This window comes from Crinia signifera, chromosome 1 (genome assembly GCF_055691185.1).
Source record: "Crinia signifera chromosome 1, ASM5569118v1, whole genome shotgun sequence".
NCBI lineage: Eukaryota > Metazoa > Chordata > Amphibia > Anura > Myobatrachidae > Crinia > Crinia signifera.
Window position 1 is genome coordinate 428,634,925 of NC_139217.1, and position 21,335 is coordinate 428,656,259.

Here is a 21,335-nt window from a genome sequence, read left to right on the forward strand (position 1 = left end):
CTGCTAGCGGATCTCTCGTTCTGGTATAGAACCTGGGCACCTGATGGTTGAACCTGGATGCCATTAGGTCCAAATCCGGAGTTCCCCACATTGCTGTGATCTGTTGAAACACCTGAGGATGTAGGCTCCATTCTCCTCCCTGCTCAGGAAGTCTGCTTCTATATTCTCCACTCCTGGAATGAATATAGCCGATATGGCAGGAACATTCTGTTCCGCCCATAGGAAGATTCTGGACACCTCCCACATGGCCAATCTGCTGCGTGTACCTCCCTGGTGATTCAGATACGCCACAGCTGTGGCATTGTCGGTCTGAATCCTCAAGGGGAGGTTCCTTAACCTGTCTTCCGCTAAGGAGATCACTTTCCAGACAGCTCTCAGCTCCAAGATGTTGATTGGTAACACTGATTCGTCTGCCGTCCACAGGCCCTGCAGCCTGAGATCCAGGGCTACTGCCCCCCAGCCCCTGAGACTGGCATCGGTAGTTACTACCAACCAGTCCCAGGTCTGTAATGACCGACCCCATTGAAGGGAATCTACCTCTGTCCACCATTTCAAGGAGTCCCGAGTGTCCGCCGACAGCACTATCAACTCCGTCTTCATGGACAAAGTGTTTCCTGACCAAGCTGACAAAATGTTCCATTGGAATACTCGTGAGTGGAACCTGGCAAATTGAAGCGTTTCGAATGACGCCACCATTTTCCCCAGGAGTTTGAGGCACCTCCATACTGACAAGCTCGGAGCTCTGAGAATCTCCTGAACTAGGGTGACCAAGTCCCTGGCCTTTATCTCCGGGAGAAATACCCGATGGAGATGGGTATCCAGTATGACTCCCAAGAACTGGATCCTCTGTGATGGTACCAACTGAGATTTTTGTAAGTTTAAAATCCAGCCGTGAGCCTGCAAAAAACTGATGGCCTCTCTCAAGTGACTTTGCAGCAGGATTGCTGACTCCGCCTTGAACAGGAGATCGTCCAAATAGGGTATTACTGTGATTCCCCTGAGCCTCAGCACTGCCGCCATCACAGACATTATTTTTGTAAATACCCTTGGTGCGGTTGCTAGCCCAAAGGGTAACGCCCGGAACTGTAAATGCAGTTCTCCTATGGCAAATCTCAATAGCGTCTGATGTTCCGGGTGAATAGGAACGTGCAGATATGCGTCCTGGACATCCATGGACGCCAAAAATTCTCCCTGGTCCAGACTCAGGAGTACTGACCGTAGGGACTCCATTTTGAAATGGTCTACCCATAGGTGAACATTTAAGGACTTCAAATTTAGTATTGGTCTGAAAGACCCGTCTGGTTTGGGCACCAGGAACAGCGTGGAGTAAAATCCTTTCTTCCACTCTGCCCTGGGAACCGGAATTACCACCCCTTTTTCCAAAAGGGAATGAGCCGCTCTCATAAGAGCTGTGCGCAGGAGCGCCTGCTTTGGTATGGGTGTGGGGATGAACCTCTTCGGAGGGCGCCCTCTGAAAGGGATTTTGTAACCCTGGGTAATAATCTCTAAGACCCAGGTATCCTGGTCTAGAGAAGCCCAAGCGTCCCTGAAGTGTGTGAGACGCCCCCCCACCTTTATCCCTGCCGGGCTTATCCCCAGGCAGTCATGCGGAGGGTTTATCCTCTCCTTTAGAGGCAGGCTTCTTATGGAAAGAGCCAAACTTGGACCTTTGAGATTTGCCCCTGGAGGTCTGAAACCTTCCCCTGAACGACTGTCCCCGAAAGGACGCACCACCTCTAGGGGAGGGCCGAAAGGACGGCCTAAAAGCAGCGAATCTGGATGACTGCTTTGTTGAGGAGGCCGGCAGAAACGTACTCTTGCCGCCTGTGGCTTGTTTTATAATCTCCTCAAGTTCAGAACCAAAAAGTAACTTTCCCTTGAAAGCTAACAATTCTAGGGCCTTTTTGGACTCATTGTCCGCTTCCCAGGCCTTAAGCCAGAGTACTCTCCTGGCATTAATAGAGACTGTGGACACTCTGGTAGCCATTTTAAGAGCTTCCTCCTCTGCTTCCACCGCATATTCTGCCGCGGCCTTAATCTTTTCTGCTACCAGCAAAGCACCAGGGTCAGCCTGCAGCATGGTGCATAACTCACCAGCCCACTCTATAATGGCCTTAGAGACCCAGGCTGAAGCAATAAGGGGGCGCAGGGTAAACCCCACCCCTTCAAAAATAGCTTTGAGGTTTCCCTCGAGCTTTTTATCCACAGAATCTTTAAACGCTGCACCACCCTGTACAGGCAATACTGTAGCTTTTGATAAACGTGCCACAGAAGCATCCACAACAGGCACTTTTTCCCAGAGTTCAGAATGAGACTCCGGCATGGGGTACAGACTAAGGAATCTTTTAGGCATCTGTAGCCTCTTATCTGGGGTTTTCCAAGCCCCTTCCAATAGTTCCTGTAACCCCTCATCTGAGGGAAAAGTAACAGCCTCCTTCCGCTGTCGCTTAAAAACACCCTTAACAGGGGTCTTATCCTCAACAGACAGTTTTAACGCCTGCTTAACAGCTACAATGAGATCCTCTATACCTGCAGCAGAGGTCTCTTCAAAATCATCACCCTGGTCCCAGGGTGTGTCAGCATACTCTCCTTCCTCCTCCTCTAACACATTAGGTATAGCATAAGACCTTTTAGGGGTCCCTGCAACATCATCCATTTTGTCCAGTATTTCACTGAATCTGTTGATCCCTTTTGCAGTATCCTGTATCACTTGAATAAGCGCAGGATCTGCCTGGGTAAGAGGCAAGGAGCCAGACGACTGCTGAGATGATGGCATAGGTCTCTGTGATTCTACCAGCACATCACTCTGCCTGTCCAGAAGCTGCACCAAAGCGTTTACAGACCTGCCTAGGGCACTGGCCCACGCAGGTTCACTCTGCTCTGCCCTATGGTGTTCACTGCCCATGGGTCTCACATCAGCGCAAGTAATGCATAAGCCCCCCTTGGCCATCTGCTCAGGGACAAACTTTTGTGTGCAAACATTGCACGCGCTCAGTGCACTAAGGGCTCCCTCCCCCAAAACCACAGCCTGATGCTCAGACATGATGCCAGTGAAAAATATATATATATCTCAATATACACAGTGCAAACAATTGTACAAGCGCTTATACAAAGTCAATGCACCCAGTCACTTAGCTGTCTGTAGGTTTCAACTGCGGGGAAGCGATGCCCAGGAAATCCAAGTCACTCTGCCAGGATCAATTAGCCAGCTCAGCTCCGCTGCAAGCGTTCTGAAAGGCGCCAAAGTCAGAGTGAAGGAAGAGACCAAAAGTCCCTGCTGCTGCGGGGTCCGTGACCTCTTGGCGCCAACCACCCCCAGCTAGCCGCTCCTTAGGTAGGATTTCCTTGTTCCAGTGTCTCCCCCTCAAATGGGGACCACTTGGAACATGCCTGTCACAGCGCTGCTGTCCTCTCAGTCAGGAGCTCAGCGTGTAAGCTCCGCATAAAATGGCCGCCGCCATCACGGAGCGCCTGTCCCCCATGATCCCCACCTAAACGTGGAGCCGGTTTCAGGCTACTCCGGAGCCCAGGCAGCCTCTTAATAGAGGCTATGAGCGCAGCACAGGGAGACCAGACAGTGTCTACCCTGTGCACAGATAGCTGACAGGACGCGCTTCTGTCAGCTCCTGCTGCGCTAGCAGTGTGAGGATTCACTATGAAAATCCTCACACTGTGCCTACCTAGCTAGGGTAACAGTTAATAAAATAATAAAAATCCCCTAACTACTCTATTTCTTCGGCTGCTCCGCAGCCCTTTAGAATAGCACCCACTCCAGTGGGCACCTAACACGAACTGGAGAGTCCAGGGATGCAGTAGGGGAGGAGCCTACCCTCTAAAGCTTTAGGATAGGTGCCTGGCTCCTTCGGACCCTCCTACATCCCAGTGTTGAGCTGTGTCACCAGGACCATTGAAAGAGAAAAGGATGACGAAAGCAAAACGGAGAGGCATACAATAAATAAATAATAATATTGAGCAGCGTTCTCCGTTTTAGCAGTGAGTACACGCAACATTTCCCATAAGAAAAGAATGGCGAGGACCAAAAGGCGAACAGGACGAAGCTCACTGTTCATTTTTAGCGAAACATCCATTCGCATGCCGGGCGAATGAGCACGGCGTGCGAATGCGGGATGGTCGCCCTGGCATCCGCAGGGCGGTGTCTGGTGGACTCGCAATCAGTCACTAGTAACTGGGTGCTCATTATTTACACACATGTTGTACCCAAATGCACCAGGTTGAAACTACTGAGCGTGCTGCTGAAAGCTGGACTATTTGGATAAATCTGTTCGCAAGCAGAAATCATTTGCAATCACTCGCATTCAATCAGAGCAAAAATTCAACGACTCCATTTTCATACAGACACCAGCTCTTTCTAATGAAAAAATATAAATCCAAATAGGGCATTCAGGGCATTTTGTAAGTGATCTGACTAGATCGCTTACAAAATGCCCCTACATCATTTCAGAGGGCAGGGCCAGTGACCTCACCGGAGAACACTGGCCCTGACAGATCGCTCAGCACACTGCTCTGACCCATCTTGCTAAACGATCTGAGCGATCTGCATTGCTCAGATCGCTAAGCAGTGTCGCCCTGTGTGTAGGCCCCTTTTTGGAATGGGATCATTTGTCAGACTGCATTTAGGGCTACAAGCATTAGGTCTACACCATTAGGTCGACTTGCATTTAGGTCGACCTGACTGAAGGTCGACAGGGTCGCTAGGTCGACAGTAAATAAAGTCGACATGGTTTTTTTTTTTGCTACGGGCACACTATTTTATTCTCCCACCACACCCTAGTGGATGGTAGGGCATGAAATACCGCCTGTCAGCACATGTTGACTCATAAAACAGTCAAATTACCCCATGTCGACCTTCCCCATGTCGACCTAATGACCCTGTCGACCTTATAAAAGTCGATCTAATGACCCTGTCTAATGAGTCATGTCGACCTAAATGCAGGTCGACCTAGTGGTGTAGACCTAATGCTTGTAGACCTAAATGCTGTAGACAATATTACTGTATCCCCCCTTTTTATCCCTAGCAATTCCACCAGCTTCTGTGAAGACATATTTATTAAAGAACGTAAATTCCCATTTTATTTGTTCTTTGAACATCCAGAACACAAAACATTCCATCACACAGCTCAAAAAGTATGTGCTGCATATACTTCTTAAACTAGGTCCCGATCACACGTAAATCGCATGTGATGCGATCTAGACCAAAATGCATGCATTGATTGCACCGTTTATGGGCACCTTAACTGCTCATAAGAAGACATGCTCATACCCCTTTTACACCAAGGAATAACCCAGGTTAACGTTGGTGTAAAAGGGGTCAACCCAGGTCCAGTAACACTGGTCTCCTACCCAGGTCCTGACCAGGCTTGAACACTGGTAGGACCTTTTTCGTGGGCGGTGTAAATGGTCCCAACCCAGGTTGGGACATCCGGGTAGTGCTTAAAAGGATACCAGAAGTGCTATTGCGGAGCGTATTGCGAACCATTGCTCCGCAATACGAGCAGCAATTAAAAAGGGCACGAGTGATCAACCCCTAGCGCGACATTTCGCCATAGCTAAACATCCACTAGCCTCGGTAAAGTATATGGTAATAGACCACGTCCCCCCACTAACAAGAGGAGGGGATCGTGGAAAGAAACTGTTACAGTTAGAAACACGGTGGATATTTAAATTAGACACATTATCTCCAAAAGGATTGAATGAGCAGTTGGGACTCCACTGCTTTTTTAAAAAAAAATTATTACTGTTACAGATACAATATCCCCAGTGTTAAAGTTAAAATAAAGTGTCAAACTAACTGCCAGATACAAGATTTGCACTCATCCCTAGCGTATATCAGTAGATGGGAGACATCCCCATAGTATGCAAATAATAAATGTAAGGTATTAAGTTACATATACTCAGATAGACCAAGCAGGCAAAATAATGGAATCAAGCTTTTTAGAGCCACATAAAAAATATAATCACCAGTATTCACTTAAGTTGTGTTTTTATTCACATTTGTATTTTACATGTTGTAATTGGTTTCATGATTCTTGCAGTGACAGCGGCATAGCATATCTCAATACGAGAGTTTTTAAATGAACACTAGCACAGTTTTTTATCTCCAAGCACGAGTCAAACTTTATTGACAAGCACTTTTCTATTAACAACAGACACGTTGCCTAGGCAACTCCAGCTCCGACAGTGAGGTCATCACAGTACGCCCACAGTAGGCGTCCCACAATGGCCGCTGTCCCCGCACAGAACAGTGATTCAACGCTACTTATAGAGGTGAGTGTACACGTCTTTTTCATGTAAGCTGTTTTGAAAAAAGTCTTAGTAAAGACTGAAACGTCAACCACGCATTTGGCTACGTGTTGATTTTGTTCATTGAAGTCCCGAGTGCCGAGTGCCGCGTCCCACTCCCACTCCCCCCCCCCCCCCCCCCCCCGCACCGTATACAAGGTTACTTGCCTGCAAGCAAACCCAGTAGGGTAGATGATAAACACAAAAATGTTTTAATCATGCATATTGTGTAAAATATTGTCTAATCTGTAAGCAGCTTAAGATCCACTATCTCCCAATGAGGTGTGTTGTATAAATAAAGAGTATGCGGCTTTACTACAGGCCCACAAATATGGGAGCACCAATATGAGGCTTGTCTGTATTCAGTAGCTACAGTATTTACTGCAATTGTTCTAGTGACATCTTGTGGATGCAAGTTAGTATTGTTTGTGTATCTGTATACAGCACTTTTCACAGTACTAGGTTTATCACATTCTGCAAGAATTTTAAAGATGGGTTGCAGACTATTTTACAGCATTGTTTACCCCGAAACATGGTGATATACAGTTCCATAACTGTGGTGGTTGTTAGAATTTTATATACTGTATTTCCTCTGGATATCATAAAAACCTACACTAGGGTCACTGACTGTGTACTGGTTAGCAGCACTGAGGTCATGGGTTCTATTCCCACCATGGCCCTAACTGTGCGGAGTTTGTATATTCTCCCCGTGCTTGCGTAGGTTTACTCCGGTTTCCTCCCACAATCCAAACATATACTGGTAGTTTAATTGGCTTCCAACAAAATTAACCCTAGAATGTCTGTGTGCATGTACATGTCGTAGGGAATAGAGATTGTAAGCTCCACTGGGGCAGGGACTGATGTGAATGTTCCACTATACTCTGTAAAGCGCTGCGGAATATGTGTGCGCTATATACGAAACTGTTAATAATTAAATAAAATAATAAATGCACTGAAATATTACTCAATTTTCTACTAGGAGTTTTAAGTAATAGTTTCCAATACTAATGGTTTAGCTGGCTGCTTATACTAATACAGATGAACAGACTAGTGAACAGTTCCCATTATCTTTATGAATAACATAAGAAATGGGAAAATCAATACTTTCACGGTTTCACTGTGTAAGTATGACCACAAGGGCCTGCCCATTTCATACTGCCCCGCTAACTGGATCCTCGCCAGGTGCAACTCTGATCCCTACCCAGGTCACTGGACCACTGAGACCCCACCCAGGTGAATACTAACATGCTCCACAGTGAAATTGCATCCTTTAAATGCAAAGTATTTTACAAAAATATACCTGACTAGCAGATAAGCTGGGTACACACTATGCTGACAGAGTAGCTGATTTGGGAAGCATAAAAATGTATCAATTGTCCACTCGGAACATCACACCTGGGTGGGTGTTTGAATTTGACATCTTTAGTGATCCCGCTAGTATCAGGGAAGGAAGCAAGGGTACGGGGACAGTATTGGTGGGAAACAATGTGGGTAAGCAGCCCCATCATTGTCACCAATGTGGGCCAGTTGGTGGGCTTCCCCCAAGCTCTGGTTAATGTGAATAGATGTCATGCACGGTACATCATCTCCTCACGTGGCGGCGGTGACAGCTCAGGCATGCTGTTTTAGCAGGACGCTGCTAAAGGGACAGGATGCATTTTGCACTTTAACAACCGGGCAACACCCTGCTAAAACAGCCTAGCGGGAATACGGGATACGGTTGGTCGGTCGAGCTAAAGATGGTCGACACGTTGGGTAGACAGACTGCAAGGTCGACAGGGGTCTTGGACAACATGGGACAAGGTCGAGATGATATTAGGTTGACACAAATTTAGTCTGCATGGTCTTGGTCGACAGTCAAAAGGTCAACATGGGGTTTTTCACCGTTTTTTGAGCCGACAGGCGGTAATTCATGACCTACCATCCACTAGGGTGTGTTGGGAAAATCAAATAGTGTGCCGAGTGCAGTGAGCACGAAGCATGGCGAGCACATAACACTTAAACCAGTGCCATGTCGACTGTGTCGACATTCGGGTAAAAAAGTGTCGACCTAATGTCATGTCGACCTTACAGTATGTCAACCCAACAGTGTCGAGCTAATAACTGTCTACCCAATGATCCATACCCCTGGAGTACTACATCATTGTTGGCAGTTTCTGCAGCTGGTATTTGGGACGGTTGGTGCACACATCCAGAAATGCCAATATACTGCATCTGCAAAATATATCATCATCAGTTGTCCTGAAGGGTTGACCTGATAGGTCTGTGAACTATGACATTCCCAGACATTGGATGCACTACATATACAGTATATCATTCCTCAAGTAAACATTATATATTTAGTGTTCACTTTAGGTTTTAGTGCGGACAGGGCGCCAGGGGGCGGACCGGGCCCGCCGACGTCACAGCTGTGGGCGGTCCTGGGCCCCCGACGTCACAAAAGGGGCGTGCCCAGGCCGCCGACATTAAAGGGGCGGGCCCGACGAAGTCGCTGTGCTGCTGGGGAAGAGTCGGACATCGCCGTCTACGGCGGCGCTGGGCTTCCCCGTGCGGTGTGTCTGGGCAGACACCAGGCTGTTTTAGTGGGGCGTTGCTAGAGGGGCAGGGCGCATTTTGCCCTTTAAAAATCGGGCAGAGCGCTGCGCCCCACTAAAACAGACTAGCAGGAACAATATTTCTAGTGTGTAACCAGCATTACTATATATTCTTTGCCACTTTCCCAATAGATGTAGCCTACAGCCTGCATTGGATAAGACTTATCTCCTGACCAGCAGGAATTCTGTGTTCCAGTATACAGTGCCATAACTACCACCAAGTCATGTGCCTGCCCCACAGAGAACTCTTTCATGAAGAAAACGCAAAATCCTCTAAAGAGTGAAAAAAAAATATTCCAGCCCGGCCTGGAGAAGAGGAACACAATCCAAATACATGACTGCACAATCTATATGGCAGTGGTCTCCAACCTTAATCGGACGTGAGCTACCAGAGATAGATTTAATGCCCCTTCCGAATATGCCCCTCCCCGCCATGCCCCCGACACAATATGCCACACACCACAATGCCCCACAGTAAATCCCACAGTAAATATTCTAAGTCATTTTACATTATCTGTTCGTTGCTACGGTAGAAGATGCAGCTTTGCCGAAAGCTGCATCTTCTCCTTGTGGTGTCAGCAGTAAGCGCTCCTGGCACTTCCGTGTAACACTATAGCGCTGTGCACCATCAGATGCTAGAGGTCAAAATGCCCTCCTCCGAGGCAGAGGAGCAGTGCGGCCGTCGGACAAGCAATAAAGGCTGGGAGGTGGATGAGCTGTACGGGTGGGCAGGTAAGAGGAGTGGTACGAGCGGAGGTGCAGGGTGGGCGGAGCAGTACGGGTGGGCGGCTGGAGGAGCAGTCATCAGGGGTCTAGCTACCCGGATTGCTGATTCGAGCTACTATACCAGTAGGTCGTGAGCGATGGGTTAGCGACCACTGCTATATTATTGTTATTATCATCATCCTTTAGTCATATGGCACCACAAGGAGACAGCAGCGCCATGCAAAGTATAAAGATTTATGCTGCAGGGAATTCTTCCTCTGACTCTAAACATATATTGATAAAATATGGTTCTTTCAATGGAAATCCCTTTGGGAAGCGCACTTAATTTAAAATTTGTTGCAACTTGTCACGAATTTGTGCAATGTAACATCAGTAGCACAGGCCTAGAATAGCATATCTCTAACGCAGGCATGTCCAAACTGTGGCCCTCGAGTGGTCGTAAAACTACACATCCCAGCATGCCTTGCCATAGTTTTAGTATTCCCTAATTGCAAAACTGTGGCAAGGCACGATGTGCACGAGAAATGTCAGACTGGCTGTCGCGAAGGAGGATTTCTAGAACTGTGATGCATTCGCAGTTTTCATCAATTACAGGCAGGAGGTGGTATGCACCTCCTTTTGCATTGCTAGCTGCTTATCATACTTGATCCATGCTGTATCAAGTGCTTAGATGCAAAAATGAAGACAAAAAAGGTACTTGTTTCCTAGCACAGCGCCCGTCGGGGTTAATCGCATACCTTAAGTTAAGGTACTTAAGGTATGCGATCAACGCGATTTTCTGTCAATTACCAGCCTTTATTGCCGGCAAAGAGAAAATCGCATTGATCGCGTCCATCGCATGCCATTATAATGGCATGCGATGCGAGCGACGTGATCAACGCGATTTTCTCTTAGAGATCAATGTTAAATGAGCTGTCAATGGCAAAATCGCGTCGATCGCATGCCATTATAATTTAACATAGGGAACAATGTGAAATGGGCCAATGGGCCTGTTTTTTTATTTTATATGCCCCCTCATGGGTATTAAGTATGGTAAATGGTCCCCCATTGTTAACGCCAGCCCACTATTGACGCCAACCCGAAGCGTGGCGAGCGCAGCGAGCGTCGCATGCCAGCAAAATGGCACGCGATGCGATTTTGGTACTTGTTTCCTAGCTTCGGCGCCCATCGCATACCATAAGGCATACGATGGTATGCGATGCGATGTTACGCGATGGCAGCCGATGTTAATTTCAAATTGTATACCATCGCATTGTATGCCATTTACAATGGTATACGATTTAAAATTGTATAAGTACCCTAATGGGTGTTTTCAATGTTAAATGTGCCCCCTATAAGATACATAATTGTATAAGCACCGTAATGGGTGCTTACAATATTAAAAGCACCCCCACGCCACCCCCACTATCAACGCCAACCTGAAGCGTGGCAAGCGCAGCTACGGTACGCGTCCTCCGACTTTTTCATACCCCCACTCTCCACGTCGGCGTGGAGTTGATTTTAGATAGTGTGGCGAGTGTAGTGAGCCACCGAGCCTGAAGCGCGGCGAGCCCCGCGAGGGGACGCGGAATACATGTAAAGTAATACGCTTCCGCTCGCCACGCTTCAGGCTTCATTATATGAAACCAACTCCACGCCGACATGGATAGTGGGGGTATTAAAAGGACGGAGGACGCGTACCGCCGCCCCTCGCTGTGCTCGCCACGCTTCGGGTTGGCGTTGATAGTGGGGGTGGCATGGGGGTGCATTTAACATTGTAAGCACCAATTAGGGTGCTTATACAATAAAAAATTGTATAGGGGGGACATTTACCATTGAAAAAAACATTAGGGTGCTTATACAATTTAAAATCGCATTGCATGCGGGCATATGGTATGCGATGCAATCCATACAATGCCATATGACTGAATATCGTGGGTGCCGTGCTAGGAAACACAGGATGGGTGCTTATAATGTAAAATGCACCCCCATTATCAACGCGACCCCCACTATCAATGCCAACCCGAAGCATGGCGAGCGCAGGGAGCCCGCGAGGGGCGGCGGTTCGCATCCTCCAACCTTTTCATACCCCCACTATCCACGTCGGGGTGGAGTGGAATGTAGATAATGTGGCAAGCGCAGTGAGCCACCGATCCCAAAGCGTGGCGAACGCAGCGAGTCCCGCGAGGGGAAGCGGAAAACATGTCAAGTAATCCGAGTCCGCTCGCCTGGCTGCGCTCGCCACACTATATAAAATCAACTCCACGCCGACATGGATAGTGGGGGTATGAAAAAGGTCGGAGGACGCGTACCACTGCGCTCGCCACGCTTCGGGTTGGCGTTGATAGTGGGGGTGGCGTTGACAATGGGGGTGCATTTAACATAGTAAGCATCCATTAGGGTGCTTGTACAATTAAAAATCGCATCTCATCGTAAGCCGCTATATTGCATGCGATGCGCTGCATTGCAATGAAAATCGTGGGCGCTGTGATAATACACAAGTACCTAATCGGCCAGTGTGTACTTACCTTTACCCTTTGAGTGCCAACGTTGCTGTGGGCAATCCTCAAAATATCCCATAAAAATGCCAGCGTCGCTCACAGCAACTGTTCTTTTAGTATAAATAAATACAAATACAGCCAAGTCAATTAATTGAACTTTAGTTATATATTGCACTCAAAAAAGAACTCCCTGTAAACGGCACTGCCATTTTGAGGATCTCACAGCAACGTTGGCACTCAAATGTTTTTTTAGAAGTCACAGTATAATAATAAAAAAAAAAAAGCTTTTAGTTTAAATCGGCCAAACATGTCCCTGTACAATTATCTATTGTGTATATTATGCATTATAAAGTATATGAAACACATGGGGTAGAGTAGGGCACAGTAAATACACAATACTGTAACCCTGTGAACATACCTCTATATATCCTTAATTTCTGAGTATAATGGAGCACATCCCAATTAAACATTGACTTTATAAAATAATGCTGATATTTTTTCTTTTGTAATATTAACAACTAGTAAGCCTGCACGATGCTTCGAACGCTAGTCTGCCACCTTGTGATTGCCTCTGTGTTTGTGCATGTGTGAGAGAAAGAGATGTAGTTTCACTTGCTGCACACAGATGGCAGTGTTTCAGAGACACACAGACACATATATATATATAAATGATTAGATTGTATCCATTTATCAGCAATGTGCTTATCTGTGGATATCATCAATAATAATACAGCTGAATAAATAACATTGTGCATAAATAACAACTGTGCAGCACCTCTATGGGGTGTGAGGAAAAAAATGTGCAATGTTGGTAGTCGTCAGGAGCAAGGGAAACAGAATGCCAGCACCTCGCCAATTGAATGCTCCCCTAAAAATTCCCCATGAGAAATAAATGTTAATCAGCCTACTAAAGGGGTTAATACAATACAGTGCACAGTGAATAGCGCCAGGAGACAGCTTCCATAGGTATTCTAATCAGCGCGCCGCAATCTCCAGCTAGTGGATTGCTGGGTGTGAGCGAAAATCCGTCAAAACTAGGGCGGCGATGCTGGCGGCCGTGGGGCATTTAACTCAGAAAATGCCGGTACTCGCAACTAAAAACACACGAGTCCCGGCATTCTCCAAGTTAGACGGTCTCTCATTAGATTAGATCTGGGAGCTCTCTCACAGCAATATTCAATGCGCACCGTGTTGAATCGACCTCAGATGTTTTGTAGAAATGGGTTATTGATTTTTTCATACATCATATGTAGGGATGCCAATCCCGAGGCATTTTTTCAATCCCGGATTCCGGGATTGAAAAATGCTCAATCCCGGGATTGGCATCCCTAAAAGAAAAACACACCCTGTCCACCCCTACATGGGCAGGCAGGTGTGTGACAGCCAGGAGCGGGGCAGAGCAGCGCTGGTGCCGCCCTGCAGATTTACTTACAGGCTGTTGGGAGCGGGGCAGACAGTGGCGCTGCGGTGATGCTTGTCTGCCTCCGGGCAGGTAGCGGCGGCACCAGCTGGGCAGGATAGGAGTCGGCCGGGAGCGGTCCTTGTAGCAGGACGCTGCGGCCTGTGCAGCGTGACGGTCAGAGGTCACGCTGCGCAGGCCGCATGCCGGGGTCGGGAACAGCCGGGCAGCTTCTGAGAGGGTGCGCAGAAGCTGCCCGGCATTGGACTGCGCATGCGCAGTCTAATCCCAAAATCCCGGGATTGGATACTCCAATCATGGGATTGAAATCCCGGACATTTTGGGGCCAAATCCCGGGATCCCGCCGATCCCAGGATTCGCCACCCTAATCATATGTGGTGGTATCTATGGATTAAGGGCCTGATTCAGACCAGTTCACTAGGCTGCGTATACTCTAGCAAGCAGATCAGTAGCTTGCGCCCCCGCTAGCGTGCGAGGGGAGGTGTACAAGAACACATCCCCTCACTTACAACCGAAAGGGAGAAATTATTCAATGTTCAAATGATTTTTCTCCCTTTTGGAAATAAAACTCAGTAAAAACTGACTTTATTTCACACGGAGATGGCCGTAAGGGGCAGGCGATGATGCCATGTGACGTCAGCCGCCAGCCCCAAGCAGGCATTGGCCCGCCTGCGTTCCCAGGGGAATGCCCAATGCTTTCGTGGGGATGCCCCTGCCCCAGCCCCGTGTTGGCTCTCGGCCGCCCCCACTGGAGCCAGTGTTAAACTCGCTGAAGCTGTCCACTCCCTGGGTTTGCACATGCGCATAAACATGCATGCGCACACCCCAAACATCAGGGAAGGGGCCGAATCGGGTCTGAATCAGCACCCAAGTCTCCATTATGGCCACTTTTATGAATAGGAAGCTCTGAGAGTGAAACTAGATACAGGTGCTTGACAGTTCGGGATGTGTCATACATACATTTGTGGTGGATATTCAACACAGACCAAATGATAGCTTTCTTGTTTTCCTCTAAAGGTGCCCATACACGCACCGATGTCAGTGTGCTGTGCGTTTTGAACTTCAAGGTGCCATACTATTTTGGCACTTGAAGTGGATGGCGTTGCGATGCGATGTGCTGCACTGTGTGGATGCGATGCCTTTTTTTTTTTCTAAAGTTAACAGTCTGTAATGGACATCGCATCGTACGTACTCCAAAACTGATGCGATGCAATGCAATGAAGCACAAAAAGTACTGCCTGCAGATACTTTTTGTGCTTTACAATACTGTACCCGCGGGGACGCGCATCGCATCGCAATATCTCCGCAGGTACACTGTGCGATTAAAGCTGATGCGATGCGTTTTGAACTTTAAAAGTTCAAACCGCATGCGATTATTAGGTATTCTAATCAGCGCGCCGCAATCTCCAGCTAGTGGATTGCTGGGTGTGAGCGAAAATCCGTCAAAACTAGGGCGGCGATGCTGGCGGCCGTGGGGCATTTAACTCAGAAAATGCCGGTACTCGCAACTAAAAACACACGAGTCCCGGCATTCTCCAAGTTAGACGGTCTCTCATTAGATTAGATCTGGGAGCTCTCTCACAGCAATATTCAATGCGCACCGTGTTGAATCGACCTCAGATGTTTTGTAGAAATGGGTTATTGATTTTTTCATACATCATATGTAGGGATGCCAATCCCGAGGCATTTTTTCAATCCCGGATTCCGGGATTGAAAAATGCTCAATCCCGGGATTGGCATCCCTAAAAGAAAAACACACCCTGTCCACCCCTACATGGGCAGGCAGGCAGGTGTGACAGCCAGGAGCGGGGCAGAGCAGCGCTGGTGCCGCCCTGCAGATTTACTTACAGGCTGTTGGGAGCGGGGCAGACAGTGGCGCTGCGGTGATGCTTGTCTGCCTCCGGGCAGGTAGCGGCGGCACCAGCTGGGCAGGATAGGAGTCGGCCGGGAGCGGTCCTTGTAGCAGGACGCTGCGGCCTGTGCAGCGTGACGGTCAGAGGTCACGCTGCGCAGGCCGCATGCCGGGGTCGGGAACAGCCGGGCAGCTTCTGAGAGGGTGCGCAGAAGCTGCCCGGCATTGGACTGCGCATGCGCAGTCTAATCCCAAAATCCCGGGATTGGATACTCCAATCATGGGATTGAAATCCCGGACATTTTGGGGCCAAATCCCGGGATCCCGCCGATCCCAGGATTCGCCACCCTAATCATATGTGGTGGTATCTATGGATTAAGGGCCTGATTCAGACCAGTTCACTAGGCTGCGTATACTCTAGCAAGCAGATCAGTAGCTTGCGCCCCCGCTAGCGTGCGAGGGGAGGTGTACAAGAACACATCCCCTCACTTACAACCGAAAGGGAGAAATTATTCAATGTTCAAATGATTTTTCTCCCTTTTGGAAATAAAACTCAGTAAAAACTGACTTTATTTCACACGGAGATGGCCGTAAGGGGCAGGCGATGATGCCATGTGACGTCAGCCGCCAGCCCCAAGCAGGCATTGGCCCGCCTGCGTTCCCAGGGGAATGCCCAATGCTTTCGTGGGGATGCCCCTGCCCCAGCCCCGTGTTGGCTCTCGGCCGCCCCCACTGGAGCCAGTGTTAAACTCGCTGAAGCTGTCCACTCCCTGGGTTTGCACATGCGCATAAACATGCATGCGCACACCCCAAACATCAGGGAAGGGGCCGAATCGGGTCTGAATCAGCACCCATGTCTCCATTATGGCCACTTTTATGAATAGGAAGCTCTGAGAGTGAAACTAGATACAGGTGCTTGACAGTTCGGGATGTGTCATACATACATTTGTGGTGGATATTCAACACAGACCAAATGATAGCTTTCTTGTTTTCCTCTAAAGGTGCCCATACACGCACCGATGTCAGTGTGCTGTGCGTTTTGAACTTCAAGGTGCCATACTATTTTGGCACTTGAAGTGGATGGCGTTGCGATGCGATGTGCTGCACTGTGTGGATGCGATGCCTTTTTTTTTTTCTAAAGTTAACAGTCTGTAATGGACATCGCATCGTACGTACTCCAAAACTGATGCGATGCAATGCAATGAAGCACAAAAAGTACTGCCTGCAGATACTTTTTGTGCTTTACAATACTGTACCCGCGGGGACGCGCATCGCATCGCAATATCTCCGCAGGTACACTGTGCGATTAAAGCTGATGCGATGCGTTTTGAACTTTAAAAGTTCAAACCGCATGCGATTATCGGCACGTGTATGGGCACCTTTGTTTTCCATTGTAGGATGCAAACTAGAGGTCATGGATATTAGTACGCTAAGCTCTGCCCTGCTCTCAACATGCATACACAGGAGCTAGCCTCACATGCAACCCCTCCAACAGCTCCCCCTAAAATAAAGGGGCCGACACACGAGATCGATCAGCACAGAGCACAGCACAGCACAGCCATCTGTCAAGGCCTTTTGCAAGATCGCACAGTGTGCACAATGGGGGGTATTCTAATCCATACACATCCCCCGCACATTCACATTTCTGCGCATAAGCAGACGCAGGGTGCATGCACACACGGCGAACAGTCTGTTTGCCAGGTGCATGCACCCAGGACAGCGGGCTGGGGCGGAGAGGGGCGTTGGGAAGCCGGATTAGCATATGGGAACGCCCAGCATTTCAAGGGCGTTCCCATGAGAAAGCTGGGGGTTCTGATGCTAATGAGGCAGTGATGCGGGTGTGGGCAGCTGACATCACCAGATGCCAGCTGTCAGCCTATTTCCTTCCCAGCATGCACGCATATGTAAGTGACCTGAAAGTCACTCTTATATGCGTGCACCTCCCACATCTTTGGATGGTCAGCGACCATCCAAAGATGTGGGAGGTTCCCCCTGCCATGCGAGTGGATGTTTATGTTAAACATCCATTTGCAGCCTGTGCATGGGAACACACGTTACAAGAGGGGGGCCACCCTGCATTCGCAGGTGAGTTTTGGTGGACTCGCAAGGCTGCGAATTCGCAGCCTTGCGAATTAACCAGAATGACCCCCAATGGGACTAATTCAGACCTGTTAGCAAGGCTAAAAACTATCTTGCACTGCAGGTGGGACAGATGTAACATGTGCGGAGAGAGTTAGATTTCGGCGAGGTGTGTACAAACTGAAATCTAAATTGCAGTGTAAAGGGCCCTACACACGTAACGACGTGTGTGGGGAGAGCATTCTGAGCGATGCTGCTTCCCTCAGAACGCTCAGGTCTCTCACCACGGTGTGCTGTGCAATGTGTCAGGGGCAGTGTTCTCTGTTGACCGATTAATAACCTGCGTGCAGACCTGCAAATTTAAATCGCTGTGTGGTCTACCCACACACATAGCAATTTTCAAGCATTTTCTGAGCGAATTAGTAAAGTAATGTAAAATCGCTCAGATAATGCCTGAATATCGGCCCATGTGTAGGGCCCGTAAGAATAAACACAGAATGGGTGGGTCCTAGAGCAAATTAGTTTGAAAACCAGTGGATTATAGGAATAGCTAACAGGTTTATAATTTATACAGAACAAAAATATCCCGTAGCACTAGTTTCTGTACAGCATGCAGTGCAGAAGCAGTCTATAGCTCTAATGCAGTGGTCATGGAAGAGGGGTAAATTACCCCAAATTGGGTAAAAATTTAATTCCTGGGGGTAATGGATGCTCGCGCTGCAGAGACACAGCCTATGTGTCTATATGCATGCCCGGCTGTGTCTCGACACCGTGACCGTTCATTAACGCCAGGAATTTTATTTGGTACTTGTGAGTTATCCGGACGCCCGATTTCAAAATCGGGTCGGATCGGGCACATCGCATCGCATCGCATGCGACCATCGGATGCGATGCGATGACCCGATTTTTCCATAGGAATCAATGTTAAAATGGACTGAGTCCATTTTAACATGGAATTCAATGGGAAAAAGGGGTCCTTTTCATACCCCTACTATCCAAGTGGGCATGGAGTTGGATATAAACCTGTGGCGAGCGTAGCGAGCCACCGAGCCCGAAGCGTGGCGAGCGTAGCGAGCCCCGCGAGGGGACACGGAATACCGTCCCCTCGCGGGGCTCGCTTCGCTCGCCACGCTTCGGGCTCGGTGGCTCGCTACGCTCGCCACAGGTTTATATCCAACTCCATGCCCACTTGGATAGTAGGGGTATGAAAAGGACCCCTTTTTCCATAGGAATCATTTTAACATTGATTCCTATGGAAAAATCGGGTCATCGCATCCGATGGTCGCATGCGATGCGATGCGATATCGCATCGCATCGTATCTGATTGTATGCCTTATCTTAAGGCATACAATCAAAAAATCGGGCGTCCAGATAACTCACAAGTACCTTTTATTTCATTATATATAGATTCTATATGCATGCCCGGCTGTGTGTGTTACAGTACGGTAGTATAAAAGGGCACTGTCAGGCCCTTGTTTATAATACACTTCCCTGCATGATACCCCTGGCCCCACCTCCAAGTCCACCCGCTTCTTCAGTAGAGTCAACTAGTTGCTGATCCATCTTGGCAGCACACAGTTGGTACGGCCGCTGTGGCAGAGAGTTTCTTTGCCTGGTTATAGGCTCCTGTAAAGGTATACCCATCTCTAGTCTAGGGAAAAAAATTGCACATCTTAAAATACTGACACTAATAACTGCATGGACGTCACATTATCAATGGCTATACCACACACAGCCTGTCAGCTATTGATGATGATGATGATTACCATGATGGTTATGTGCAGTACAAGTTTTGTACCACACAGAGCCATACATGGTAATCATCACCATCATGGGCTGCCAGGCTGTGTACCGTACTAGCTGGGTAGATCATCAATTTCTGGGGTCATAGTGTGTATTAGATTTATAGGATTTCCTTCCTTTCAAATCAAGGGGGTAACGTCAGCATATCTAAATATATTCTGGGCTAAAAAGTAAAAAAAAAAGTTCCCTGACCCATGCTCTAATGTATGGCTTTGCCAGACCAGAAGGGACCAGCTAACCAGCTTAAAAACCATTATACAGTGAAGATGCAGGTGGTCTATTACTCTGTTGGTGTACAACTGGCGGTCCCAGCACACTTGACCAATATATAACCAGTTTATATACTGTACTGTAGAGTGCTGATGCAGCCTGTGGCTCTACAGTTCAAGTACCACGAGTTCCATCAAGTTTTCAGGGGACTAGAAGACATGAACAATTTAGCTTAAATACCACATACAGCCCATGCCGCTTATACTGTAGAACAGCAAGTCCCAGAAAGCCTGAGCAACTGCCAACTGGCACAGAGCAGAAACAGGCAGCATAGGTCTCTACAGCATGATCACAGAGGACATGACAGCTCCTGCTCAGATCCCCTCAGACCTCCCCCACTTCTTACTTCTTTAGATCGACGCTGAACAGACCCAGGCCAGCCGGTGTGGAGCCGCCCCCGCCCGGTGTGGCCTCCTGTGCCAGCTCTGTAGACTCTCCGCCGCCGCCGCCACCTCCGCTGCTGCTGAAGTCCTGGTTGTAGGTGAGGCCCGTGCTGGAGTTAGACATGGAGCCGCTCATAGTGAAACTTGTGCTAGGTTGCAGTACCGGGGCGGTGAAAGTGTGACAGTACTGTAGCGCACGGTAACGGCTGTCAGCACTAATACGGAAGCCGGGACGGGAAGGCACAGGGTGATCACGTGAGGAGCGCTGAGCAGCTGACACGGGGCCGCTGAGGGAGAAGACGGAACAGCAGCTGGATGGTGGGAATTCCGGCTTAACCAATCAGATACCTGAAAATCCAAAGGGGGCGTGACAGACCGTGTGTAAGCATTTATCACGTGATGTTACCTTCCAAGGTGGCTAGTGCTGCTGACCTGACGTCAGGAGGCAAAATATGTTGTTGCGGCGCACGTTCAATACAGATCTTACTCATAGCAACCAGCCACAATTATTTATCTAATTGGTGCTATCATATCAAATTATAACTAGAATCTGACTGCTTGCTATTGAAAACATCGCTCTTCTTTATAGAAAGTTTAATAGTCTGTGGCATTTGGAACTATTACTTTATTTATTGTGTTAGTGTTAAGCTGAGCGAAGGGTTTCAGCTAGGGCTGGCCATCGGTGCCTTTGCCATCGATGGTTAGAATCGGCAAAAGTGCACCTGCCCATCGATTGTGTAAAACTATGCAATGGGTGACCATCGATAGTTTTCCATATCGATGGTCATCTATTATGTGTGAGTGATTGGCCTGTGGGCCAATCAAAACACGTGGGCAGGGCTTGTCAGGGCGGAGCTATGCTCTGTGTCTCGGCACTTTGAAGGAAAAAGCAAAACATCGGTTTTGCTGTGTCGTCAATGTAGGGAAACCATCTGGTTCTCCTCCATCGGAAGCAAAAGTATTCAACATTGGCCATAAACCATCGATGATTTTGAATCGTCGATGGCCATCCTTAGTTTCAGCACACATCATGGGTCATGGCAGCATACAGCATACCTCCCAACATGACCCTCTCCAGGAGGGACAAATTGCTCTGGTCCTGCACTTCCCCTCTTAATGTGTGATTGCCATCACCTGTATTGAAACACCTTTCTTATCAATTAACCTGTTCAACACAGGTGATGGTAATCATACATTAAGAGGAAAGTCCAGGAGCAGAGCAATGTGTCCCTCCTGGAGAGGGTCATGTTGGGAGGTATGGTACAGTGCTTCAGTGCATGTGCAGAAGCTACGGTTTGAAGCAGTAGCTTCTGCACAAGCACAGAAGCACTGTACGTGGCCAAAATATAATAGCATACCTGCCTACTTTTTCTTACTCCACTCAAAACCCGGAGAGGAGTGAAAGGGGGGCAGGATGAGGCTATGTTT

The 21,335-nt window shown here is 48.3% G+C and overlaps 1 protein-coding gene across 2 annotated transcripts in view; it reads right to left on the reverse strand.

Moving 5' to 3' along the window:
- The window catches only part of AP3B1 (adaptor related protein complex 3 subunit beta 1), a 224,582-nt gene extending 204,355 nt beyond the window's left edge, over nucleotides 1–20,227 (reverse strand). Inside the window, exon 1 of one of the 2 annotated variants that reach the window (XM_083152189.1) lies at nucleotides 19,871–20,226. In XM_083152189.1, the coding sequence (XP_083008315.1) occupies nucleotides 19,871–20,043 (173 nt within the window). In that variant the 5' untranslated portion in view covers nucleotides 20,044–20,226. Of the gene's footprint in view, nucleotides 1–19,870 lie in introns of both variants that reach the window. The other variant, XM_083152207.1, reaches the window with a different exon arrangement.
- Nucleotides 20,228–21,335: the final 1,108 nt, after the last annotated feature.